Source organism: Pantherophis guttatus, chromosome 2 (genome assembly GCF_059756535.1).
Source record: "Pantherophis guttatus breed Tessera chromosome 2, ASM5975653v1, whole genome shotgun sequence".
NCBI classification, from domain to species: Eukaryota; Metazoa; Chordata; class Lepidosauria; order Squamata; family Colubridae; genus Pantherophis; species Pantherophis guttatus.
This window is the reverse complement of record NC_142064.1, coordinates 171,740,125-171,763,849: the sequence shown is the minus strand read 5'-3', so window position 1 is coordinate 171,763,849 and position 23,725 is coordinate 171,740,125. Positions and strand designations below refer to the sequence as shown.

Sequence of the window (23,725 nt, the reverse complement as noted above, 5' to 3'; positions counted from 1 at the left end):
TATTCTCCAGGGTGATCCAATCCTTTATCCATATCAGCTTTGCTGCTCTATAATACATTTCCCAATTTGGAAGTCCAAATCCTCCCACATTCCTTTTTTCTTGTAAAATTTTAAGTGAGATCCTTGATTTTTTTCCCTCCCAAACAAATTCCCTAACGGTCTTATTTAATTCTGAGAAAAAATTTTTCTTTAAAATTACTGGTAAATTTTGATATAAAAATAAGATCTTGGGGAGGATGCTCATCTTAATTGCCGCAATTTTGCCAATAAGTGATAATTTGATCTTTTTCCATCTGTCCAGATCTTGTTTTAATTTATTAATTAATGGAGTATAATTGTCTTCTTTTAGAGATGAGCACCTTTTGGTTAGCCAAATTCCTAAGTATTTTATTTTTGGGACAACTTGTAAGCCCAAGGTTTCTTCTATCTCTTTCTTCTGCATCTCAGTTACATTCTTAGTAAGTATTTTGGTTTTAGATTTGTTCAATTTAAAGCCTGCCACCTCCCCGTATTTGCCCAATTCCTCTAGTACTTTTTGTCCAGATATTAATGGGTCTTCTAATATTAACGCCACGTCATCCGCAAAGGCTTGCGTTTTATAGATCTCTTTTCTAATTTTTAGGCCTTTAATTTCCTCGTTATTTCTAATGTTCCGTAGCAAAACTTCCAGAGCCAAAATGAATAGTAGCGGTGACAAAGGGCAGCCTTGCCTTACACCTTTCTTAATTTGAAAAATTCTTGTCCTGTCACCATTTACTAGAATGCTCGCCCTCTGATTATCATAGATAGTTTTTATCATTTTTTCGAAGTTTTGCCCGAATCCCATTATTTTAATTTGCTTAGTCATAAAATTCCAGTTTAGATTATCGAATGCCTTTTGGGCATCCAAAAAAACTAAGGCCAGCTGCTTTTCTGGATGTTCTTCGTAGTACTCTAGAGTATCTAATACAATTCTCAAGTTGTCCCTAATTTGTCGTCCCGGGAGAAATCCATTTTGGTCTTTATGAATCCAATTATTTAATATTTTTTTGGTTCTTTCTGCCATTATACACATGAATAGTTTGTAATCAGTGTTTAGAAGTGAGATCGGTCTATAATTTTGAATTTTTTTGGGGTCAGCACCTTCTTTCGGCAGTAGTGTGACATGAGCTTCCCTCCACGAATCAGGAATTTTTGAGCCCGTCAAAACCTCGTTAAAAATTTCCATTAATTTGGGTTGTAAGATTTCTTCCAATTTTTTATATATTTCTCCTGGAAATCCGTCTGGGCCAGGTGATTTGTTATTTTTGAGTTTGGAAAGGGCTTTTTTAAATTCTTCAATTGTTATCTTAGCGTTTAGCATCTCCTTCTCTTCCTCCGTTATTTGCGGGAGCTCCGCCTTTGCCAAGTATTGGTCTATTTTTTCCTCCGAGGTCTCCTCTTCTTTGTATAAGGATTCATAGTACTCTCTCGCTCTTTCTAGTTTATCTTCTTCTTTATTTAAGAGATTTCCCTCAGCATCTTCTAATATCTGAATTGTCCCTTTTTCATTTTCCTTTTTTAATTTATAGGCCAGCCACCTGCCCGATTTATTTGCATTCTCAAAATAGTGCTGTTTTGTTCTTTTTATTTTTTGGGCTAGCTCTTCTTGATCTAGAATATTTAATTTATGTCTCCACACCATCCAATTTTCTTTTACTACAGTATCTCCAGGCATTTTCTGGAGTTTCTTTTCTGCTTCATCTAGCTGTTTAATGAGATCTTCCCTAGATTTTCTTTTTAGTTTGTTTTTATATGCGGTATAGGATATTATTACCCCCCTCAAGTAGGCCTTCATTGTGTCCCAAACTATTTCACGGGGTGTCCCTTGATTCTCGTTTTCTCCAAAAAAAGTCTTTATTTCTCCTCTCAGTTTTTCTACGCACTCTTTGTCACATAATAGTTTTGTATTGAACCTCCATCTCTGTTGTTTCTTTCTCTTTACATTTCTCCATTTTATTTCCAGGGGATTGTGGTCTGCCCAAATGTTTGGGCTAATTTCTGCCATCTCTATTTCTAACCCCAGCGTCCTGGTAACCCAAGCCATATCTAATCTCGACCATGACTGTTGCGAGTTGGAATAGAATGTAAATTGTCTTTCGCTTGGATGCAAAGTTCGCCATATGTCGATTAAATTCATTTCCTCCACCAGATCGAAAAAGGTTTTTGGTAAAGTCACTCTTTTGTTTTTATTCATTTTATTGCTTTTATGGTCGTTATCTGGGTCTACAATTCCATTGAAATCACCTATCATGCAGATTTCATTATGTTCCATATTCCCTAATTGTTCACGTAACTTTTGAAAAAATTCTCCTTGTTTTTTGTTTGGAGCATAAATGCCCACTAGTAACATTTTAGAGTTTTCTATCGTAACTTCAACCATAAGTATTCTGCCCTTTGTATCATTATATTTCAATTCTGCTTCAATTCCTTTTTTAACATAAATTGCTACCCCTCTCTTTCTTTTTTCTGCTAATGAGGTAAATAGTTTACCATATTTTTTATACTCCAGACATTTGCCCTCATCCTTTTTTATATGGACCTCCTGTAAGCAAATTATGTCCATATTTTGTTTTGCTAGCTTTGTAAGTGTTAATTTCCTTTTTTTACTGTCGTTTAAACCATTGACATTTACTGAAATTAATTTCAAATCCTTCATTCCTGTTTTCCTTGCTCGGCTTTAGTTCTTATTTAGTCTTACGGCTCTTACTGGTCTTATTTTTTTCTCCTTAGCTTCTTCTTCGGTCTTCTTCTCCTCCGCGGTTTCTTCCTCTTCTAGATTTGTCGCCTCTATTTCCTCCTTACTACTTTGTTCTTCTTCTGCACCTCTTAACTGGTCGAGAAAGTCTTGTGCTGTGCTCAAGCTGTCTATTTTTATTTTTCTCCCCTGCCAGGTGATTAGCATCCCCTCTGGCAGGAGCCATCTGAATAATATATTTCTTTTATTCAATTGCACAGCCAAAAATCTGTATCCTTTTCTCACCTCCCTCACTCTTCTCGGGATCTGTTTTAGTATTATCACTTCTTTTCCTCTGTATGTTATTTGTCCATCCCTCGCCATACTGTATAAAGTATCTTTTACTTTTTTTCTTGCGAATCTAATGTGGACTTCTCTGGGGAGCCTGTTCCTCCTCGCATAGTTTGTTTGGACTCTATAGACGTCGTCCAGTTCTCTAATGATCTCGCGTTTGTCTTGTTGGAGTACTTCTGCAATTAGTTCCGCCATCTTCTCTCCCAAATCCTCGTCTTTTCCTTCTTCCACATTTTGAAAGCGCAAGTAGAACGACGCCCTGTCCATCTCTAATTGTGTTAATGAATCTTCTAATTCCTTATTTTGCATCGTCAACGTCTGATCTACCATGTCCAGTTTCTTCTCATTTTGTTCTATTTTTTGCTCCGCCTTCTGGATCCTTTGTTCGTTGTTCGAGATTGAGACTTGAATCTCATTCATCTTCTGGTCCAGTTGGTGGATATCTGTTTTTAGTTCAGTGTGGTTATTGGACATTTTTTCCTGCATGGCCATCATCGTTTCTTGGATTAATGTCAATGTTGACTGAACTGTTAATAATGTTGGTGTTGCTATGGCCTTGTCTGTTTTTTGTAGTCCTTCCATTGATTTTTGGGTAGCCGGGGAGGTCATGGATATGGTTGGATTTGAGGGGGTCTTCTTCCCTGTTTTCAGGATCGTTGATGATATGCTCGTCATTTCTTTCAAAATTATTTTTTGTTCTCTAATTATTTTCTCGATATTTCTCCAAATTTTCATACACTAGCTGTCACCTTTTTATATATATATATATATATATATATATATATATATATATATATATATATATATATATATATACTTCTTCAAGGTGTAGGGGGGAGATTTTTTTTTTTTTTTTTTCGATCGATATCTATTTATCACTTATGTCACATGTATCTTAAATAAACTTAACCATCAATATCTATTCCTCAATCTACATTACTTTCCATCAATGTCTTAAATAAATAATAATTAATTGGTGTATTAAATAGTAATTGATTAATAGGGGCTTATTTCTACTTATTCGTAATTAATTCAAGACCTGGTAATTCTAATCAATAACCCATTATCAATACTCCTAGATAAATCTATGCTCTATAACTGCAATTCTTATGTTTAAATTACTGCTTAAAAGAAAAAAAAAATTATTAATTCAAATTTCTATACTTCTAATTATCAATAAGTTAGTATGTTTAGGAATTATAATTCTAATATAACAATGTAGCAATATATGAAAATATTATTTGTACAGATATATATATAGATGTAAATAAATATAATTAAATATAATTAAATGGTTGAATAAATAGATATAAATCTAATAAGCTCTATAGGAATATATCTTGTATATAAGCAATTAATTAATATAGAGATCTACGTTTCTTGTTGATAACAATGTTAATATGCAGAGGATCAAAATATTGAAAAAAAGATTTTTCAGAAGAGAGAGGAAAAAGGGGGGGAAAATCTCCAAGTTTTTAGTTGGGGGCAAGCAATATTTTCCCAAAAGCAAAGGGGCAATATTCTTTCTTTCTCACTCAGCCGCCAGTCTCATCCAGTCCTAACTTCTTCTCACGTTTACTTTGTCACTGTCAAAACTGTCAAAACTCTATGGTAAGCCTCGAAGCTAGATCGTCTCCGTGCCTGTCCTTTTCAGTTTGCTCTGTCAGACTTCTTCAATGGCTGCACTTCCTGTTCTCTGGCACAATTAGATAGGGTCCAATCTCCAACTTAGTTCATCTTTCTGCTTTAACCAGCAAATAAAGAAAAGAGAAGTTCTTCTGAATTCTTTTAGCTTCCTTACTCCTTTTACCCACCGATCCCCTTCTTGCGCAGGTAATTTAGCAACCTCAATTTCTTATTCTCTGCGCCGGCTTGTCGAGCTCCGTGATCTTTCCGTCTATTCTCCACTCTCCGTCGCCGCTCTTTTTCTGTTTAAGCCCTTCTCGCCCGACTCCGCCGGCCCCTTCCTGATGTTCACTCACGCGTAGGCAGGGAGGACACGGTTCGATCTCGACACTGCAGCCTCCGATCTTCCTTGCTTCCCGTCTAGTTGTCAGCTACCACAGCTTCGGGTCAGCCATTGAGAGGCTGACTTCACACGCGTTGGCTTGACAGAGCCGCCCGGTTTAGCGAGAAGTGTGTGCGCTTCACTTTCTCGCTCACCCGACTCTCTCTATTGTCCGCGGGGCTCTCCAGGACCCGCGCCCCCGAAGGGATCCCCAAAACGCGGTGACAAACGGTGTTGAGGGGTGACAGTCACTCACTCAGCACCATGTCGCTGCAGCTCGCCAACCGGAAGTCTCTTTATTTCTATTTCCAATTCAGATCTTTTCTTTTGTCGAAACAGTCTATGTTTAGAGTTCATGTAGATAAGTACCCCTCTCATATAAGCTTTACTTGCGTCCCAGACAATTTCAATTGGGGTACCTTTATTCAGATTTATTTCAAAAAATTCTTTCAGATGCTTTTTAAGTTCTGTTGTATTTTTTTCATATCTAAACAAATTCTCATTTAATCTCCAGGAACGTCTCTCAGCCTTATCCATCTCAATTTCTATCCATATTGGGCTGTGGTCAGTCAAAGTTCTTGGAAAAATCTTTGTTCTTTTTGTCTTGACAAGTAAATCATCTGACAACAAGATAAAGTCAATCCTAGAGAAGGATCTGTGTCTATCAGAAAAGAAAGTGTAGTCCAGTTCTTTTGGATTATGTACTCTCCAAACGTCTTTTAGTTCCATATCTTCTTTCATGTCAAAAAAGGTCTGTGGTAGTCTGATTCTAGACTTTGCCAAACTCTTTTTATCTAATTTAGAATCAATTACTCCATTCCAGTCTCCCATAATTAAAATAGATCTGTAATCCCATTGCAGTATTTTGGTATGTAGCATCTTGTAGAAATAGTCCTGTTGTTGATTGGGAGCATAAATTCCAATCAAAAGAATTTGGCCCTTTGCCGTAAACAATTCAATTGCTACAAACCTACCATCTTCATCTGTTTCTATAACTTTAGCTGTTAATTTTTTATTTACATAGATAACCACACCATTCTTTTTTTGCGAAGTTGAAGATATAAAATGTGTTCCTAGTTTGGAGTTTATCAGATATTTTTGATCTAGAGTTGTGATATGCGTTTCTTGTAAACAAATTATATCATTAAATTGTTTCAAATATGTAAATAATTTCTTCCTTTTCTGTGCTGAATTCAACCCATTAACATTCCAAGATAAACACTTAAAGGTCATCAGCCTCTTTTCGGAGCACAGAGCAGAATACTTGAAGGTCATCCGAAAGCTTCGATTTCGCTCCTCCCATAGCTCCAATCTCTTGTGCAGTACTCTTAACTGCCTCCTTGTCTTGTCTTTCCTGTTGTTGTTGTTGCTTTTGTTTAAGTAACTTAGATTGAGCTCTAGTTATACGTTGATCCTTAAATTCAATCATCCAAACCGAGTCCAAAATTGGAGAAGATTCCAGCAAGGGCTCATCCAAAAAACCTCCTTCTGCACCTTGCACTCCTTCTAATTCCTGCTTGGACTGTTCTTGCAAATCTCGTTGAGGTTGCTTCTCTTCACTCTCTTTAATCTCCAAAACTGTAGATGTACGTGGAGATGGTGTTCTTTCCTTAAGAATAGTAGTATAAAAGTGTTGTGCCTTCTCCACGGTATTCAAACGGCATCTTTCTCCCTTGTATCTGAAAATTATCCCAGCTGGTGCGTCCCACCGGAAGGGTATCTGTAAATTTTGTAATTCCTTAACAAGAAAGCCAAATTCTTTTCTAGCTTTCAACATTTTGGGAGGCAATTCTTTATAAATTCCAATTCGTGAGCCCCCGACTTGTACAGAAGTGTAAAAGGATTTTTGCAGGATATCATTTCTTATTTCTCTTTCTGTAAAATATATGACCACATCTCTAGGTAATTGTCTTTGTCTGGCCACCCAAGAGTTCACTCTGTAAATTTTGTCTATTTTATGAAAAACCACATCAGGATTAACTTGTAGAATCTTAGCCAAGGCCTCAGAACAGACTTGTCTCAAATCCTGTCTTTCCTCCTCTCGGATTCCCCGAAGCCGTATAGCAAACTCCATTGCCCTGAATTGTATCATAACAATCTCGTCTTCAACTCTGTGCATTTTATTGTCAACATCAGCAATTTTATAATCATTGTCTTTCATCTTTACATTAACTTCTGATTTAAGTTCTTCAACTTTAAAATCAACTTTCCCAATAAATTCTGCCAGGCCAGATGCCACTTCTGATATTTTTTTGGTCACCTTGTTTTGATTCTGTTTCACCATATCTTTAACTTCATTAATTTCCTGCATAAATTCCTGGTGTGATTTTTGAAGTTTATCATCTATCCCCTGATGTGATTTTTGAAGTTTGTCATCTATCTCCTGTTGAGATTTTTGAAATTTATCATCCAGAGTTTTAGAAATAAATTCTTTTAAATCTCCCACATCAAATTCTCTTTTTTGAGTCTGTAACTGTTGAGCAGGGGGAAGCTGCGTTTCATGTTTGTGTGTGGGGGATCCCCCCCTGTTGCCTTCCCTTCCTGCTTCTTTGAAGCCATCGTGCCTCGTGATCTAGTTTTTCTGAAGAGGGAAATTCCTTTTCCTTTCCCTCTTCCACAGAAACTTCTAAAAAAGTCCCCCAGATTTAATCAAGTGAAACTGAAGTAAAGCAAAGTCAAATTTTAGAAAAAGAAATTTTTCCTTTAGATAGAGCAACTTTGTAGCAGCTTTATAACTTTGTAACAAAGCAGGAAGGCTTCACAAATCCACTTTCACTAGCTCGTTAACTCAAATGCTGGGCGCCATATTTTTTCAAATCACTTTCGCTCACTCGCTTTCTCTTTTGAATTAAAAAATCAACAAAGCACTAATACTTGCAATTTTCAAGTTTCTGGATTCAGGTTGATATTTCCGCTGTTTATTAAGGTTAGTTCCTTTCGCTTTAAGAGTTTGCTGCTGCCGGCTTGTTCTGCTAATTAGCAGAAACGTCCCACGCCGCCCGGAGTTTCAGCAGGTTGGAAGGGAGCCACGCCTGTTTCCTCCCCAGAAACAATTCCCTGGGGGGTTACAGGGGCTCAACCTGTACCCTGCTATCTCTTCTCCTTCAATCTTCAAGATTTTGGAGTTTTCGAGCCGCTCCTCGATCGCGGGGCGGCTCTACAGGCGGCGGGGCTGGCGGTCTTTAAAGAAACACCGCCGTCGCCGAGGCTCGCAAACCGGAAGTCCCCTGATCCGATTCTTTTCTGGTTTCGGGTTTGGTTATTTGTGCTTCTGGGAGCAATAATTTGGTTATTGCTCCCAGAAGCACGAACCCAAAAACACCAGCCTGAAGATGACGAATGAGACTTCGTCGAAACGTCGCCAAGACACTTCCAATTTTACACGGGAGAAAACCCGAATAACCAAAGACCTACATACAAACACCCGTGAAAGCGACTGCCTGAGGGCTCCCGGATTGGGGCTGAAAGGCGAAAGGAAGCAGTATGCTCCTTCCCATATTTGGGTAGACCAGGTTGCTTCGATAGAAAACCCATTTAATCTCCCCTGGTATAAACTGACAAAGCAAGGAGAACCTGTGGCTTAGAGGTTAATACATCCGACTAATATGCAAGCAAGCCCAGGTTTGAATCCCAGAAGGGTATGGCTAGCTGATGAGAGCGAAATAGCTTGAAATAGATCTATACTAGTCTCCCTTTATTTCTTTGTCAGTAAATATAAATTTAACATAATCAATACATATATGTACACACACACACACACACACACACACACACACACACACACACACAAGGTAAAGGTTCCCCTCGCACATATGTGCTAATTGTTCCTGACTCTAGGGGGTGGTGTTCATCTCCATTTCAAAGTCGAAGAGCCAGTGTTGTCCGAAGACGTCTCCATGGTCATGTGGCCGGCATGACTAAATGCAAAAAGCGCACAGAACGCTGTTATCTTCCCACCAAAAGTGGTCCCTATTTTTCTACTTGCACTTTTTACATGCTTTTGAACTGGTAGGTTGGCAGAAGCTGGGACAAGTAACATGAGCTCATCCCGTTATGCGGCACTAGGGATTCGAACTGCTGAACTGCCAACCTTTTGCGTCTTAGCCACTGAGCCACCATATCCCTATCTATCTATCTATCTATCTATCTATCTATCTATCTATCTATCTATCTATCTATCTATCTATCTATCTATCTATCTATCATCTATCTATTTTAAAGTAAAACTTTGAAAAACTTTTGACCAATCAGATTAGTCCTGGGTTTTTTGGGTTCTTTTTGGGGGGAATAACCTTTGCTTCTTTTCCTTCTCCCTTGTTGCAACTATTTCCTTATTTCCAGAAATGTTTGAGGTTTCATTCCTCCTTCCTCCTCTGAACACGAGACATGCTGGGAAAGAGAACTCTTTGGGCAATCACTTTATTTTTAAGCATGCCTCCTGCTGTGAAAGAGAGGTTGCCTTGTACTAGTCTTTCTGTATGTGTGGCAACTTGTTGGTGCTGCTTTTCATTAAAAAAAAAATTGCACTGCAGGCTCCACACTCTCCTGCTTTACCAATTAACTACCAAACTTTCTGATGTAGTATATCACGTCCTGACATTTGGCACAGACAATTGGAATTAAAAGGCATGCTGGCATTCTCCTTCAAGCTCTTAATTTAGAGTATGGGTTTTCTTTCTATACACACTGAATCACAAGGCTCGCTTAAAGGCAGCCTGCTTTATCTTCTCCTTTCCATCTAAGGTTTCTTAAAAGATGACAGATCTTCCTCTTTCTCTAACCAACTGTACACATTAATTAGTTACAATTTGGTGATTATTGCAGATGATCTCTACTGAGTCAAGTGAGATGATTTGCTTCGGTTCTCCCAGTTCTGCCTAAAGAGAGGGAGCTAAGCAGGAGGAATAGCTCTGGATTTGTATGTTATTTCTGTCCTTTAAAAAAAAAAATTGGCTTGCGTTACCTTGGTTACTAGTTAGCCTCTTTGTGTGTGCAGGTGTTGTTAAACCCAGGAGAAAAATCAACTTGTGAACAATGATGACAAAGTTGAGCTGTTAATCAGATTAACACAAAACCATAACATGAGTGAAGCCAAGCATCTGCCTTTTACTTACTGACTACTTTCCTTAACATTTCCTAAACCTGAGTCAGTCTCCCTTGATGGCATGTTTCGCTTTGTGTGTTGCCATTTCAGTGCCATCAATTGCTCTGTATCAGAGAACCATTGGGCTGATCAGACGGAGTCAGCTGCTTTGCTTCTACTGAAGCTTCTTCTGGCATGTGCAGAAACTGCTCCAAAGGAAAACTTGCCCAAATCTTCCTCAAAGCAGAGTCGGCCCTAGGAATGATTCTCAATAGTCCTTTTTTGTAAGTTAGAGCTCCAATTTGAAGACTTTTTATATAGTTGATAGCAGAATTTATTCCAAACTTTTAGGTTTGTTACTTGGGGTCATAATTCACTCCCCCATAAACCTTGGTTTATACATCACAGTTGTATATATGCCTCAATTAAGTCCCAACCAAGGCACATTATGCCTTTACTAAGGTTTAGTAAAGTGTGTTAAATCAGCCAATGGATATACATTTCTTTTGATAATATTTGTTTCCAAATAAGAGATATAATTTTGAGGGTAATACTTGGGAGCAGAGGGGTGATGTAGAGGAAGGGCACTTCCATATTCACTCCCACCATTTCTCAATCCCGGCAACTTGAATGTCTTTGTCTGCCTTCAGTGCACACTTGCGGAGACAAATATACGTTTGAAACTTTCTCAGGGGGTAAAAAAGCCCAGCCTCATTCAGTGAATTGAAAGAGGAAAATGTTAGGCCAGGAAGCCAAAGTGCCACTGTTCCTGCTGCTTTCTACACTCACAAATTGCTCCCCACTGGGATAATCTCTTTAAAACAAAAAAAAAAATATTGAACAAGTATTGTCACACACTGTGACATGTACTATGTTATTTAAGCATAAATATTGTCGGGGTTTGCTTTGTTCTGAAAAAGTTTTCCCTAGAGTTTCTGTCCGTAAGACCAATACTTTTGCTCTGTTGCCTTTTCTTACATCCATTCTTAACAGAATAGAAAAAATGTGTTTTTTAATAGCTAGCCTTTTTTCTTTTGTTGTTAAATTCTACTGTATGCTCTGCAGCTTTGTGAAACTTTTAAAAATATGATTTTCTCTCTATATTCTCTCTATATTCTATCTCTTCTTACAAGGAAAGAAAGAGATGATGGGAACTTTAGATTTTCTCTCTTCGTGTACCTGATCTATGGATTTGGCAGAGCCTTGCACATCAAAACCTCAATGCCTCATCAGAATATTTAAAACCTGATAAATGTTCTATTCATATACACATTCACCATTATAATGTTATTTTATTCAGTCTGAAAGTTATGAGCTGTATTTGAAATATGGGAAGAAAAAGTGTTTCTTCATTTTCTCCCCAATTGTCCAAAAATCTATAAATAAATGAAATGCTGCTACAGAGTTTTGCTGATTGAAGTGCTTATCCCATTCCTCCAAACAAAGAGTAAATATGCCTCCTATCAGAAGAATGGGACTGGAGAACAGATTAACTGTTCAGCAAAGCTGTATATCATGGGCATGGTGCCATGTAGTAAGAGAATCTTGCAAGTCTGAATGTTCCTACCTTCCTCCCCCTTTTATCTTCATGTGAATTGTGTGTGTGTGGGGGGAATGTATATCTTAGACATTATCATAAATCTTTACCTTCATATGGACTTAAGCCACATTTATCTGTTTGTTGCCTTGGTAATATATCTTCCCTCTCTCCATCCAATCCATTCTTTTTACATTTTTCTATGGGTTACAGAACAGAGATAGCATTAGACACATTTGTGTGGCTAGAGGGCTCAGGATGGAGGTGGTGTCACTGTCCTGGTCCTTCTGGATCCCTCAGTCATGATACTATTGCACATGTATTCTTCTGGATCAACTTCAGGGATTGAGAGTGGGAGGTATTTTGCAGTGGTCCTCCTCCTTTCTCCAGTGGTGCTGATGACGTTACCTAGTTTGGGCAATGTTTGCAAGACAACAACAAAAGCTCAGAGAGCACCAAGAATCCCTCATGTTTTTAATTGATTTGTAGTAGATTTTAGTAGTAGGCTTTGTTCTAAGCTGCTCAGAATAAAATGGGTGGCCATATAAATTTGAAAAATAAGTAAAATAAGTAAATCACAAGTAAAAAAAAAAATCTATTTCTTAGAATAACTTAAAGCCCTTAGACACTACCTAGTCCAGATTCCTAAGAGCACTATTCCAAGTACTTTGCTGTCTCCAAAAGTAGCACTCAAGTTTAAAAACCAGAATGATCTCCCTGGAATCCAAGGCTGGCATATGCTGATTTATTTTTGGCTCAATTTTCACTTTTCTAGTGACTCTCTGACTGCTACGAGCCTACTTGATAAATTTCCCTCTTCCTGGAAAATTTATGCCAGTGAGGCTTCTCAAGTGCAGCTCTCTTGGCTGAGAGGTTGCCAAGAGCTAGAAATGCTACTCGGCAACAGGCATTTGATGTAGTCTTCCAAGTAGAGCAGGGTGAATTGGGTCACTGACTCTGGCAACGTATAAATAGGAAACCATTCACACCACAAATTATCTATGCAATATTACCTGTCCAGTACGTTGACAAGCTTTTTTCTTAGCTCATTTTAATGCCTTGCCCTTTGCAATCTTGGAGGGAAAGTGTTATTAATAACCCTTTTGCAGAGCGAACCCATCCTGGAGGAACCTGAAACTTTTAAGCGTATGCATTTCTTAGATCTATTTTCTATAGCAACTTGCATCCTATCCTTATAACTCCACTTTCTACTAGTAGTCTCACTAGTTGGGAGGATGACTTCATTTGCTTCTTACTGTTGGGCAGGAACCATACCATCTCTAGGGGAATTGCAAATTACTTTTGACCTCCATTACTTTATGATAGAAACTATTCCTTTAAGTCTTAGGACCTCAATAATGGACCATTCAATTTTTTAAAAATATGTTTCAAGTTGTTTATGGTTTTAGCCCACTGCTATATTTTACCAGTCAATGACTCTAACAAGATTTATATGTATTCATACACCACACACACGAGACAATTTAGAATTTAAAAACATTATCATTTTTTAAAATCACAAAATATTCTTCTAATCCTGTTTATTTGTTAAAATGCTAAGATCCCTTAGTATTTTATAAGTTACCTTTCTAGTAACTTATTCGCTTCTACGGTATTGGTTTTAGAAAACATCTATTCTTTTTTCATTTGAACCTGGCATCCTTTTTGTGTGTGTGTGTACATGTGTGTACATGTGTGTGGTGTGTAAAGGTTCATGACTGGCTTTCCTTTTGTCTTTGCTCCAGGTAGATGATCTGAAGGCCAAACTGGCAGCTCAGGAAGTGGAGCTGAAGCAAAAGAATGAAGATGCTGACCAGCTGATTCAGGTGGTGGGCACAGAGACAGAGAAAGTCAGTAAGGAGAAGGCCATTGCTGATGAGGAGGAGCAGAAGGTGGCCTTGATTACCGAGGAGGTCCAGCAGAAACAGAAGGACTGTGAGAAAGATTTGGCACAAGCGGAACCTGCCCTTGCTGCTGCCCAGCAAGCCCTGAACACGTTGAATAAGGTACTTAAGGGGTGGGGGTGGAGTAATGTTCCTAATATCCTGCTTACCTAGGAAGATCTCTGCACTCATACAGGGCGAGCCATACCTTCATATCGGCTGTTTTCCTTCACTTGTGGTGACGAATTGATGTAAAAGAAAGCATGAAGAAGGGAACTGACTCTCTTTATTATTTGATTATGAACTCGTCCTTAGTTCAGAAAAAACTGCCTTCGTTTCATATACAGGTAGTCCTCAACTTACAATCACAGTTTCTATTGCTAAGCAATGTGCTTGATAAGTGAGTCATGTCTGATTTTAGAACCTTTTTTTGGCCATGGTTGTTAAACGGATAACTGCAGGTGTTGAATGAGTTGTGCAGTCATTAAGCGAATCCAACTTTCTGCATTGATTTTGCTCATTGGAAGCCAACTGGGAAGGTTGCAAATGGCGATCACATGACCCCCGGGTGTTGCAACTGATAGAAATACACGATGGTTGCCAAGCACTTGGATTTTGATGATGTGACAATGGGGATGCAATGATGGTCTTAAGTATATCAGGACCAGCTCTAAGTCACTTTTTTTCAGTGCTGATGTAACTTCAAACGCTAAATGAAGTCAAGGACTATCTGTAATCATAATTCTTTATGCTTATGGACTTAACATTTAAAGCTGGACTTCTCGATACGCATTTGAATTGTTTTATGTACTTTGTGACATTTAGTAGCAACAGTAGCATCGTTTGCAAATTTTCATAACATAAAATGCACAGAGCTAGAATCGAATGTTTCTCCATCCCAATGAAATTTTTAGATGTTGATTATGTTTCCTATTCATACCTTTCTTTGTGAGTTGTCAAGGAAAGATCTTAATTCCACATCACAGAGCTTATACATGGATTCATAGTCTTGAACTCAGGACCCATTCACCCAGATGAGTTTAACGATACAACTTGACATGGTACACTTAAGTGAACCTGATTTTAACCACTGATTTATTTTTTGTGAATCAGGAAAGACAAGTTAGCATGATAAGTAAGTCGAAAGTGAACTCAGTGAACGTAAGAAATAATTCTGTAAAGCACAAACTGCTTCTGTGACCTTTACTTTGCAGAAAGCAGGCAATGGGGGCAGAGTTGCAGCCTCATACATCGCCTTCCTGTTAGCAAGACTGACTCATGAGCTCCAGGCACTGAGAGGCATGATACATGATTGAGGGCTGCAGTCTGCAAACTCCACTGAGAGTGAACTCTCGTTAGAAATGGAAGTTGTGTGACATCATGCTGGAGAAGCTGTAAGATGTCAAAGGAATTGAATGGCAAAGGGATGAATGGGGAGGGCAAGCAGCAACAGGAATAGAATAGAATAGAATAGAATAGAATAGAATAGAATAGAATAGAATAGAATAGAATAGAATAGAATAGAATAGAATAGAATAGAATAGAATGAGTTGGAAGGGACCTTGGAGGTCTTCTAGTCCAGCCCCCTGCTCAAGCAGGAGAACCTATACCATTTTAGATAAGTGACTGTCTAGACCAGGGGTCACCAACCTTTTGGACCTCAGGGACCGCTAAATTCATAATTTTAAATTCCATGGACCATTACTATGAATTTTTTAAAAAGATAAATAGTATTTAGTGCAATATAAAAAATGCAAATAATTTTTCTGTGGACCACCAAAATTTTCTCACAGACCACCAGTGGTCCAAGGACCACCAGTTGGTAACCACTGGTCTAGACTCTTCTTAAAAACATCCAGTGATAGAGCGCCTACTATTTCTGAAGGCAAGCTGTTCCACTGGTTAATTGTCTTCACTGTTAGGAAGTTTTTCCTTAATTCCAGGTTGCTTCTCTCTTTGATTAGTTTCCAACCACTGTTTCTTGTCCTGTCCTCTGGTGCTTTGGAGAATGATTTGACCCCCTCTTCTTTGTGGCAGCCCCTCAAGTACTGGAATGCTGAGTGACTGAGCAGGGTTTTAGAAAGCTAACTGGTGGGAAGGCTCTGGGCCACTTGGAAGATTTCTGTGGACCACAGCTGAAAAATCACTGGTTTGAGATACTGTAATCTAGTGGGCATGTAAAGAGACACCTCATTGTAGAAATTGGAATGATCCAGATCAGCAGTCTTCATCTTTTCAGCTTTGTGGCCGGGGTGGGTGGGCGGGGAGGATGGTTCTGCATGAGTGGTGTGTGCAGCTCCATTTGCACAAGTGGTGGGGACACATGCACGCTGTTTGCACAAATGGGCAGTCCAGTTGTTGGGGACTGTTAGAATATTCATGACTGGGAAGACATGGAAACAAGGTCAGCCAATGAATAGGCATAGCAACTAAGTCAGCCAATTAGGAGCTAAGACAGACTGGAGCCAGGGCGTGTCTTAGTCTGCAGCTTCTACTTCTGTGCAGAGAAACGAAACTGAAACTGAAACCAGTGTCTGCCTGCTGTCTGCTCTGCTGAAATGAAACTGAATCTGGTGTTGGTATTATAAACTTACTTTATGTATTATTCTTGTATATAAAGAAGTTAATGAATCCTCCTGAATCAGTTTATCTGTGTATGCTTCTGGATTTGATTTTTGCAAGAAACTCTGACAGGGACCCCTGATAGATAACCCCAAACTTAACTATCAAATAGGTCTTGCTTTAAAATTAGGCTCCTATTCAGGGAGTCCATTTGGAAAAACGTTGCAAATATTATTTGAGAAGGTGATTTGGGGTCATTTCACATCAGTGAACTACTTCAGCCAACAATAGGAAGAGGAGGTGATTTGAAAGTTGCTACTTTATAGTGGGCTTAATAGGGCTGGTGTGGGGAAGTTCCTTAAGCCAATGTTGATATTCCATTAATTGTTCATCAACTGAATTGTTCCTTGATTGTGTTATGAGTCAACTAAACTACCCCTCCCTGAAAACCCAGGCGGCAGAGAAACAAATACATAAACAAAAAGAGATGGCAACTAAGCAAAAGTACGAAACAGTGGCAATTTTCCATTTGCTTCTGTACAACATCTCATTAAGGCAAGATTAATGGGAAGCCTGAAGCTTCCCTGGAGACGAAGGTGGCAGCATTTGCAGGCACTAAACGCCACATGCTCCTTCTCATCTGCATCCGAGAGTTTAGCCCATCAATTGACATGAATGATTGGCTGTGGATGTGTGTTTATTCATAAGTTTCAACCAGTAATCCAGATCTAGTATCCCTGTGCTTTTTAATGAAGCAGCACCAGGGGAAAGTATCAGCATTGCTTTTTAACTAAAAGTAATGAAAAATGCAGGTTGTCAGGAAAGGAGAAGGGGGAGGAGGTAATGAAATAGATTGCTTGGACTTAGCTTTCAATTGCTTAGCATGCAGTTGTACTGCTATCTAATAAATTTAATCATAACTAATGGAATCAACTGCTACTTGTGTGGAATAGTTTCTTGTTAATGCTCTGATGCTTTGTAGAACAGTTTTTTAAAAAGATTGCCCACCTCATATTCTCACCTGGCTTTGGTACCCTGCTGCTTTATGGGAATCTGTACCCTGCTGCAGATACTTTCTTGGTTAAAAAATTAATGCCAAAATAAAATCATTTTTGGACTTTTAGAGTTATTGGCTGATTTCAGCCAAAGTTCCATTTAGGCCCATACTGGACATCTGGATGATGCTCTTAGAAGTTCAAGATAAAGTCAAGAAGACAATGCCTGCTAGACATTCTAGGACTGGAATACTGTTGCTTCTACCCAGGCAGATGCCTTTTAGATATGGGGATCACAACTCCATAATTTTCAGCCCTCATGTTTGTTTATTCATAGCTGAATGATATTGAGGGAGAAAACAAACATAAATCCTCACTAGCAAATTTAATTGAAATGTCAAGAAACTTGGCCAGCCCCAGATTACAGAAAGGCACCCACTAAGCAGGAACTCACAAACCAGGTCAAAATTGAGGCCAACTTCAGTGTTTTAACAAACAGATTGTACAATAGGAAAACTGAAATTTAGGGTCCAAAAGTGGTCAGAGCAATAGAACAAAATATCTACTACAAGGGCTCCCTTCTGAGGGAAGACAGACACAAAATAGCAATTAAGAAGTTCAAGGTTTTCACCATCCCCACTGCACCTTCTCCTCTTTGATTTATTATTTCTAACGAACTCAAATTATTTCTTTTTTACTATCTTGGGTATCTCTTGCAAATCTCAGATCATTCTGAGCTTTAACATTTTTCACAAAGTTTCTACAGGCTTTTGAGATTATCTTGTATTCTTTATTTATGATATGCTTTTCTCCCCATTTCCTAGGCATGCCCCCTTTTTTCAGTGTTTTTAGAGAGTTCTGCATGTATCCACGTTGGCTTTATTATATTTTCCCCATTTTGTTTCTTCATATAGGAATTGTTTGCAATGGCATCTTCAGGATCTGATTTCTTAGAATGTCCTATTCTTCCTGGATACTTTTCTCCTTCAGGATTTGAAGCCACTGGATTTGAAATAGCTTCCCTCTGAATTTTAACATCCCTCTGCTGTTCTAATATCCAATATACAGACCTGACTCTCTTCACTTCCTCCTTCAACCTGATGTCACAACTTTGAGGATAATACTTTCCCACAGGGTGGCAGTCACATTCACTTCATCACCCAATTTTTTTTCCTGTTGGTGAGATTTAGATCCAGGGCAGCAGAACCCTTTGTTCTTCCTTCCACCTTCTGATAAATGAAGTTGTTGTTAGGAAAGAGAATAATTTGTTGGCAAATCCCCAGCAGATGTCAGGATAACTGAACCTCCCATTAGCACTACTGCATGCCTTTTTGAAAGATTGGCCAACTGATGCAGAAAGACCTCATCTGTTCTTCTGTCTGCCCAGGTGGTCTATAATAAATTCTCACAATGGAATTGCCTCCACTCACCTCTTTTATTCTAACCTAAATACTTATCGTACTCTGATTCACATATTTCTGTACAAGGATATGTTTTTTCTTTACATACATACATGCAACTCCCCTCCCCCCCTTTTAGATTTGTTCCTGTAGCCTTCTGTTGCTATGTGCCAATCATGAATACCATTACACCTGGCTTCGTATTTGTCTTCTCTAAGTAGGATTTCTAGTTGTTTACTTCCCCTACTCTGGGCATTGGGAACATCTGAATGCCACCAACTGCCACCTCGATTGTAGGTGCAGAAGTCTGGTCCCTGATGAGGCCTTCTCATTTCTCTTTCATGTTCTCTTTTCTTGGCCCCAGTTTTCTGGGCTTTTGCCAACCCCCTCTCCCCTTTTATTATGGTCTGATCCCACCCTGATGAGAATGGCAAGCTGCCTGCCAAGCATTTTCCCTGTTTGGTTTTTATAAGATGTACTATATCCAGTCACTTCCTTGGAGTCCTTTATGAAGGTAGTGTAGGCCATTGTCTGGAACATAGAGTTTTCCTAACAATAATATTTGCATAGCCAATTGTGTATTTCTAGGATCCTGTTTCTTCTTCGAGACATCATTTTCGCTTTTTCACTGGAAAGATAACAATCCAACCCCCTTGGCTTGTGTGATTTACAGAAAATCTTCGTACACATGTTACATCTTAACTTTAATAATAAACTTACTTTAATATGTCCTAGTTTCCTAGGTAGAACTTGAATGTCCAAAAAACATTACTCAAAAATGTGGTTCCTCCTCCTCCTCCTCTCCCCCCTCCAAAAATATGTCTGTCCTCCTGCACTTCTGAATGGGCACCATAACATCAAACCAACCATTGGAGAAACACTATCCAGGCCTACCGTAGTTTTATTTGTATTTCAGAAGACAGAAGCAATAGAGAATTACCAGAGAAACAGAATACAAAGGAATGATGCTTTGTATGATAAAGGAGTAGGATGTAAATCTTTTTAGCTTTATGATTTAGGAAAGATAATGAATGCAAATTCACATCTCAGTCAGTTACAGTGGCATCTGGTGGGGAGGAAGTGTAAAGAGAGGCAAGGGAAGTCAGAGTGATGACAGCAGCATTGTGGCATCAAACCAAGTCCCATTCCTGATCTCCTTAGGTCATGATGTTGCACATAAGTCCAAGAGGGCAGACATTTTCATCTTCTCTGTACCTGCAACAGCTTGAAATGCTACAGATGAGCCACGAGATAAGAGGTTTTAAAGGAGGATGGACACATTCATGGTAGATGAAGCTATCAATGATACCTCCAAGTTCAAAGGTGAGAGAAGCCTGCTGCCTTCATGGGCTTCCTAGGAATTTTCTGATTGACCAGAGGATGAAAGAGGTTTTAGAGCAGGGGTGTCAAACTTGCGGCCTGCAGGCCAGATGTGTCATGTGCTGGCCCCACCGCTGCCTGGTTTAGCGAAGGGGAAAAAAGTCCTAATACATCATGTGAAGCCACTGTAACAACGTGAGTTTGACACCCCTGTTTTAGAGGATGCTTCAAGTGCTACTATCTTCAGAAGTGGACAATGTGAGATGAATCAAGCAATGGCAGCAGCCTCCAAGATCCTGGGTTTAAATCAGTAATTCTGTGGAGCTCTAGTACGTCTGTCATGTCTGGTGAATATAGGAAGTCCCACTGTGAAAGCCATTTGAGCAGCATTGTTAAATTACTCCTCTGCCTGAAATAGAGTTGTGCGTGTAGAAAATGGTTACAAGTAATTCAACCATTTCAACCATTACGTGTTGAAATGTATCTCAGCTAAATCCTTCTGGCAATGCCACTCTCAAACAAAAGTTGGGGTGATTTATCTGACAGTGGAGTCTACCTGGAGCTGAAACACTTTCATTTATTTTCTAGCAAGGAACGGTGACATCTGTGTTTAAGACCACAAAGACAGCAGTTTGCTGTATTTCTGATTTTGTTAATCTATTATCCAGGTGGATTAACAATATGAATGGGTACATGCTAGCAGCAACACCTTTTGGTACCAGCTGCAGCGTGCAACAACTGTATCACAGAAAGAGCCTTTCATATTGCAGTGTGACATCCATTTACAGTTTTGTACAAGAGACGGTTCTTTACACATGTCTGTAACTTCAAGCATACAGCCATTTGAAAACTAAATGAATACTCACTGCAGCTGGATCTGAATGGAGGTCTTTACTTTCTCACAGATTTCAGTCAATGTGCAACAAAATTCTGGGTGAGCATTGAATTCACTCACTGTAAAGTGCTTTATTCAGTCTTGATTGTGTGCTATTGTCTGTTTTGGAAAATTGCAGTGGGTAATTTCTACTTCTAGTGATTTCTAGCCAATCCCTGTATTCAGATCAGAGGAGGCATAGACTTCACTCAGTTCAGCTAGCAAAACTAAAACTTGATTTTTATTTATTAAACATCAGGAAAACATTAAGAGAGAGAGGGGGGGGAGGAAGGGAGGGAGGGAGAAAACAAGGGAGCAAGCAAGATATGATTATCAAGCAATGTATGTATTATCAATATATCAAAAGGCATAGAACTTTCCAGAACCACTGAAAACAATAGTATGGGAAATTAGCATGGACAATCCCAAAGGAGTGGCTTTTATTTGTTCTGCATTTAAATATTTTATATACAGAGAAGTAGTAGAATAGAGTAGGAAATTAGAAACCGAGTGATCCTTCTTCTATTCTGCTCCATGAAGGAACAATTTGATGGATGAGAGATGATGCATCCAATAGCCTGAACTAGCAGCCCATTTTTTACTTGAAATGTTGTTCCTCTAACCTGCTTTTTAAAACATCTAAATGTTTGTATGTGTTGTCATAATACATACTATTATTTTCCATCTCAATGCATTTCTCATTATTATTCCATTTTATTAACAGAGAACTGAAATGGGTTAACCCAAGATCACCCAGAGATCCACATGAGTTGGTGAAATATCAGAGCTCGGCTCCAATGCTCTGACCATAACTCATTAAAATAATTTAGACAAATTCTTGGGCAATGAATTTACTTAAACTAGCTTCTCCACCATGGTGTCCCAGTAGATGTACTGGGACTTCAGATGCATGAATATTTAGCAACCTGGCTGAGAATGATAAACCTTGGGTAAATTGTCTTCCATTTTATTTATTTATTTATTATTATTTATTTATTAATTTTATTTCTATACCGCCCTTCTCCCGAAGGACTCAGGGCGGTGTACAGCCTAATTAAAAACACAAAGACAGACAAAATTTAAAAATAATTAAAATTATTAAATAATAGGCCCAATTTATAAAACTCCAAATTTAAAATCCCATTTAAAACCAATTAAAATCTTTACATTGATAGCCCAGCCTGGCGGAACAACATGGTTTTGAGGGCACAACGGAATACATGGAGATCAGAGATTTTACGAATTTCTGGGGGCAGTTCATTCCAAAGGGCAGGGGCTCCCACAGACAAGGCCCTCCCCCTGGGTGTCGCCAGCCGACATAATTTGGCCAATGGCACCTTGAGGAGACCCTCTCTGTGGGAGAGAACTGGCCGGTGGGAGGCTACTGGTGGCAGAAGACGGTCTCGAAGGTATCCAGGTCCAATGCCATGGAGTGCTTTAAAGGTGGTAATCAACACCTGGGAGCCAGTGCAGCTTGCGCAGGAGGGGTGTCACGTGGGCACAACGAGTTGCACCCATAACCACCCGCGTGGCCGCATTCTGGACCAGTTGGAGCCTCCGGGTGCTTTTCAAGGGGAGCCCCATGTAGAGAGCATTGCAGCATTGCAGCATTCAGTCGGGAGGTGACAAGGGTGTGAGTGACTGTGCGCAAGGCATCGCGATCCAGAAAGGGCTGCAACTGGCGGATCAGGCGAACCTGATAAAAAGCCCCCCTGGCCACGGCCGTCATATGTTCTTCTAAAGACAGTCGTGCGTCCAGGAGGACGCCCAGATTGCGAGCCCTCTCTGGGGAGGGGGGTAAAGACTCACCCCCAATAGTCAGCGATGACACCAGCTAACTATATCGCGGCGCCGGGAACCACCGCAAAACGGTTCCCCCTATTCCTAACCCCCTCAACCACTGCAGCATGATACCATGGTCGATGGAATCAAAAGCCGCTGAGAGATCTAACAGGACCAGGACAGAGGAGCAACCCCTGTCCCGAGCCCTCCAGAGATCATCCACCAACGCGACCAATGCTGTTTCTGTGCTGTACCCCTGCCTGAAGCCCGATTGGTACGGGTCCAGATAGATTTTAAACATTGTTCAATGCACTGCTTTGAAGTTGCACTGCTATTAAAAGTTCACTCGGGTGTTTTTAAATTGAAAATTGCTGATAAGGTAAGAAATGGGAAAAGGATTGATGCTGACATTGACCCTAAACAATCAATGTAACAGCCTCCAGTCTTATAGTAAAAACAACATGCTGCTGCTTGTCTAAATTATTACAAATCAGTATCTTGCAATATCCATACTATTCAAATATGTATGACTGTCTACAGTTCTTACCCAGATTCCGTTAGGATTAGGGTAGGTTATTAATAATGTAAAACAACTAAACAGACAAATGAATCCAGCAAGCAAGCAAGCAAGCAAGCAAGCTCAGAATGAGGATTGTTATATTCTCTAGCTGGCTACATGGGTATTATGCATCCATTTGACAACTTCAGTGTTTGATTAACAAGACAGTTAAGGGTGGATGGAATTACTATGAAATTGATATGTATTTAACTTGAAAACTGTAGTCAAAGAATCCTCACTAAAGGTTCTTTATCAAGAACCTCAGTGGGAGGCACTGAGATTCAATTCTGCGTCCTTTGCTCTTCTACATAATTCTATTAATGACTTGGATGAAAGAAGTGCCAGAAATAATTATCAAATTTATAGATGACACTAGGTAGTGTTGGATAGCTGATACCCTAGAAGACAGAAATAAGCCTTGGTAAGTTAGTAAAATGGCCTGAAAAAAGCAGGAAGAAATTTGAGTCAAATGATATGCTGTACTTTAGAAACAGGAATTAAATACACAGAGATAAGATGGACTTCAATGCTTCAGTGGCTTCTTCCAATTCTATGACTTTGATTTCCTTTTAAATTCTTTAACAACCTACCCTAGCACTCAGGTCAAAAGCAGGTTTATGGATTTCATAAAAAAATGTTTGGTTTTTTTAAAAAAATGTCAATGTCCATTGAT

The 23,725-nt window shown here is 39.2% G+C and overlaps 1 protein-coding gene across 1 annotated transcript in view; it reads left to right on the top strand.

The window, feature by feature from the left end:
- Window positions 1–23,725, top strand: part of DNAH9 (dynein axonemal heavy chain 9) — a 251,220-nt gene that overhangs the window by 136,618 nt on the left and 90,877 nt on the right. The window contains exon 49 of the mRNA XM_034407801.3: window positions 13,423–13,683. Within this exon, the coding sequence (XP_034263692.2) occupies window positions 13,423–13,683 (261 nt within the window). The remainder of the gene's footprint in view (window positions 1–13,422; window positions 13,684–23,725) is intronic.